Source organism: Marmota flaviventris, chromosome 16, assembly GCF_047511675.1.
Source record: "Marmota flaviventris isolate mMarFla1 chromosome 16, mMarFla1.hap1, whole genome shotgun sequence".
Lineage (NCBI taxonomy): Eukaryota > Metazoa > Chordata > Mammalia > Rodentia > Sciuridae > Marmota > Marmota flaviventris.
This window is the reverse complement of record NC_092513.1, coordinates 299,957-304,000: the sequence shown is the minus strand read 5'-3', so window position 1 is coordinate 304,000 and position 4,044 is coordinate 299,957. Positions and strand designations below refer to the sequence as shown.

The following is a 4,044-nucleotide window of genomic DNA, read 5'->3' as shown; positions in this document are numbered from 1 at the left end:
CCGGATTTAAGACACGTCACAGGTGAGCTTCTGGGACCCTTGGGTGTAGACTTAGTACTTAGAATTGGGATGTGTGTGAAGTGTGATGAGCATCAATAAAATAGGTTTGACTGAATCTAACTGCGCCTCAGCTAAGTCAATAATAAGCGCTCGTGGCAGCAGGCGGGGTTGCAGTTTCGTGCCAGCCCGCCGGTTCTGGCACAGCCACACCCAACGGCGCGCCTTGCAAAGGCCGGCGCTTAGCCCTGTCTTGCGTCCACTGCGCCGCTGCGAAGACCAACGACCGAGAGCTCTGGCTGCCAGCTCCTCCCCGGCCACTTCCGCCCCTGGCCGAGGAAGGCCCAAGCTGCGCCACAGGAGCTGGTCCGTCCGTCCGCCCCGCGCCCAGGCCTGGCAGCCCGTGCTCTGGCGGACCCCGACGCGCACATGGACGCACGGACCTCCGAGGGTCCCCACGGGGACCCGCTGCGGGACGCGGTGAGTGGTCCCGGCGGCCCGGACTAAGCAGCCAGAACCTGTGCCTCTAGGAGGCCCCCGCCCCTTCCTGGAACCCGTGAAAGTCCTGCCCCACCGCTGGAGCCGGGCTGGTTTTTAGAGCCCCGCCCCAGGAGGGGTGACTTTGGACCCTCTGAGTCTTCCGCGTCCCGCCTGCTCTCCTGTTTGCCAAAACAGGTTCCAAGCCTGGAAGAGGCAGATAGGTTTACCCTGTTAAAAAGAATTTGCTACATGAACAGACTGCATTTTCCTGACCAAGGTAGACGCCCCTGATTGAAGGAGGCAACTAGAGATAAGGATGGCAGCTCCGCAGTGAGAAGGCAGACTAGGAGTGCTGGTCCAGTGCTTCCACCGCCAGCAAATACAGGGGTGAGAGGTCTCAGGTCATAAATTATTTAACGTGCAAACTAGAAAGCAGCGCAGAAACGTGAAACGCTAGCTGTAACGATATTCTGCGCAACCTGGCTGATAAAACCAACTACAACACCAACGCCACCAGCTGGTGAACACCCGTAGTAAGGAGGATACATGAGCTGTGAATGGCTTCGCCTCCTTGGGGAGCTCTTGAGAGTGACTGAGGCTGCTCCCTGTGCTCCTCCCTAGACTTACATTTCAGCTCTCAGAGGGTAGGTGTGTGCTCATTGCGAGTTAACTGTGTAGTGTACAGATGCAGTTTTGCACAGTCATCTCTTTCTGGTGCTTGGCACCTTTGTCAAAAGCCACTGGAGCCCACGTATTCAGCATCTAAACGTTTTGTATTTTCTTTTTATTTCTCTGTAGAGCCAAACAAATGAAAAATAAAACTATTCAAAGATGCAGGGGAAAAAAACACTGGAGCATGTATGATGGATTACTTCATTAATAATAAATGTTGAGTACTTTGTGGTTCCATTTTCCAGGCAGAACATCTACTTCAGGAACTTCAAGAACATTTTCAAGCTCTCACTGCAGCCTTAAACCTGAGAAATATCCTCTTCTATCTTTGGTAAACACTAATGCTTTTGGACAGGCACATCTCCATTGTCTTCTGCTGTGGACAAATAGTTGTTTATTTGGATTCTCCAGTATTTACACTTGCCCTTCTAAGGGGCTTTTCCTATGCTGTCAATGCCAGAGGTCTGTGGCAAGTGTGAAGTTCAAGGGCACCACTCTGCTCCTGACCACCTGGACAACCTGGTCTGCAACACTTAGAGGACGGTGCTGAAGTCCAATAGGAGGCTAGACACTGCTGTGCCATTGCTTTGTTTTGACTTCCCGGGCTCACTCTTTTATTTCAGAAACACAAATGTTACAAAATTAACACAGAATGTTTCCAATGAGTAAGTTCAGGTAAGGGCAAAAAGTGCCTTAAAACTTGCCCAATTTGAGCTCACTTTATTCAACTAAGTGCATTCCTTAAACATTGTGCAAAGTATTTACATTTGGAAGTGCTTACCTGCAGCTTTTGATTTTGAAGATGGGTTCCCAACAAGGTAAAACATGATAACACGATAAATTAAACCATAGAGTTGTTTTAAAAGTTAAATTTCCATTATATTATGCTCAGAGTTTGGCAGGTTTAAAAGCCAAGTTTCTCACTTCAAGGTTCAAGATGCACACTAAAAGGGACTCAGGAGGCAGCAAATTTGCATTGACCCTTCATTTTACAAGTTCCTCTCTGTGGAGAAGGTATGGCCTTGAGGGCGTGTCTGTGGTCACTCTGCACCCCAGACCTACATGTGCAGTTTTCCTTGACGTGGCACTGGAAGACATGGGGAATCGCATAGAGGACTTACAGAAGAATGTGAATGTCCTAATGGAGCAGGCTGGGGTTGGAAATTCCACTGAAGAGCAAACAGTAAGTTCATCATTAGGCAACTGTTTGCCTTTTGCATATCTTTTAATTGCTTTCATCTTGAAAAATACAATCCCATATTTGTTCACTGTGCAAATACTGTTGCTGTATTACTGAAAAACCATTAGAAACAACACATTTCCAAATGCTCTAATCCAGTTATACCAACTGAAACACTCTTTTCCATAATTCCTTAAAAGTGCACATTTTAGATGAAAAATTCCTATTTCAAAGTTGGATTTTATTAGGGTACTTTTCATCCCTACTCCTTAAATTAGTCTTCAGCTAGAACACAAATCACAGTGAACTAGAGACTGGGATTATAACTAGTAGTTCCTGTTTAGATAACTTATCCATGTCACACACTGAAGTCCTATGCACAGAAAGTCCTTAACACATTTCCTGAGTGGCCCACCAGGGCCTGGATCACCCCACAATGGGAACTTTCCCATGCTAATGCAGTCTTGAGGATGCAAACAGATTCCTAGCTCCAGGTCTGAGACCTGGAGTGTAGCTTTATTAAGGTAAGTATGCATATTATCATGACAGTACTCCAACTATGACCATCTTTTCATTGAACAATTTAAAGGCCTTGGTTTACTCACAATTGCTATCCTAAGTCGGATATCAAATTATCCCTTCTTGTCCTGCTAAATTATAGTTGCCTCTGTCAGTGACATTAATTGCAGTGAGTTATTCTAAGCAGAGTCCACACTGATGCCATTGGACTAAAAAGGCCCTTGTATCATTTGTTTTTCTGAGTGCTAAATTTTGCCTACATAACAATGTTGTAATAATTATAAGAAATTAGGGTACTTTATTAAAAACTGTATTCGGATGTATTTACCTGTAAACTGGAATCCAGATCACCTAACTGCTTTCAAATTTTTTCTTACAGACCTGAAGATGTTATTGGACAAGTCCCGTGAAACTAATACAATGAACACTTTGAAGGAGTAATCATCTATGTAATATGGATTCTGATTCTCAGTACTTAATTTTAAGATTATTTTTTTTTTTTTTGGGGGGGGGGTCCTGGGAATGGAACTCAGGGCCTCAGCATGCTAGGCCCTGAGTTGCACCTCCAGTCTATCAGAATTCTTTTTTTTCCCTTTTAGTTTTAATTGGATGCAATACCTTTATTTTATTTATTTTTATGTGGTGCTGATTATTAAACCCAGTGTCTTGCACATGCTAGGCAAGCGCTCTACCACTGAGCCACAACATCAGAATTCATTTTAACAAATAAAAAGATTAAAAGAGGGCTGGGGATATGGCTCAAGTGGTAGTGCGCTCGCCTGGCATGCGTGCGGCCCGGGTTCGATCCTCAGCACCACATACAAAGATGTTGTATCCGCCGAAAACTAAAAAAATAATATTAAAAAATTTCTCTCTTTAAAAAAAAAATTAAAAGAATAAGAAATAAGAATTCAAAAGGTGGTGAACTACTTACCAAGATAACTGCAAACAATGGAGAAATATTTTTTCAGTGCATAATATTTACAAATTATGGAAGAAAAGCATATGCTGTATGAATACATGAATACTTTTTCCAAGTTAAAATTCTACATGGATCTTTTAAGGATCACCAGCAGTTTTCTATCGGGCTTTGCTTTTTTTTTTAAAATTAATTTATTTATTCTTGGGCTGGGGATGTGGCTCAAGCGGTAGCATGTTTGCCTGGCATGCGTGCGGCCCGGGTTCGATCCTCAGCA

At 44.1% G+C, this 4,044-nt stretch overlaps 1 protein-coding gene across 1 annotated transcript; it reads left to right on the top strand.

Moving 5' to 3' along the window:
- Window positions 1-275: 275 nt before the first annotated feature.
- On the top strand, window positions 276-3,305 carry Hsbp1l1 (heat shock factor binding protein 1 like 1). Its single transcript, XM_027935332.2, has 4 exons — window positions 276-477; window positions 1,395-1,480; window positions 2,080-2,332; window positions 3,228-3,305. Exons 1-4 carry the CDS (start codon window positions 427-429, stop codon window positions 3,231-3,233), a joined length of 396 nt encoding a protein of 131 aa, XP_027791133.1. The 5' UTR covers window positions 276-426; the 3' UTR covers window positions 3,234-3,305.
- The last annotated feature ends 739 nt before the right edge of the window (window positions 3,306-4,044 follow it).

Excerpts from the sequence above, each read along its gene's own strand:
- Hsbp1l1 (XM_027935332.2), top strand. The coding sequence starts at position 427 with ATGGACGCACGGACCTCCGAGGGTCCCCACGGGGACCCGCTGCGGGAC. Across the intron at positions 478-1,394 it reads GGGACCCGCTGCGGGACGCG|GCAGAACATCTACTTCAGGA; the intron begins GTGAGTGGTCCC and ends TCCATTTTCCAG. Across the intron at positions 1,481-2,079 it reads AATATCCTCTTCTATCTTTG|GTTCAAGATGCACACTAAAA; the intron begins GTAAACACTAAT and ends TCTCACTTCAAG.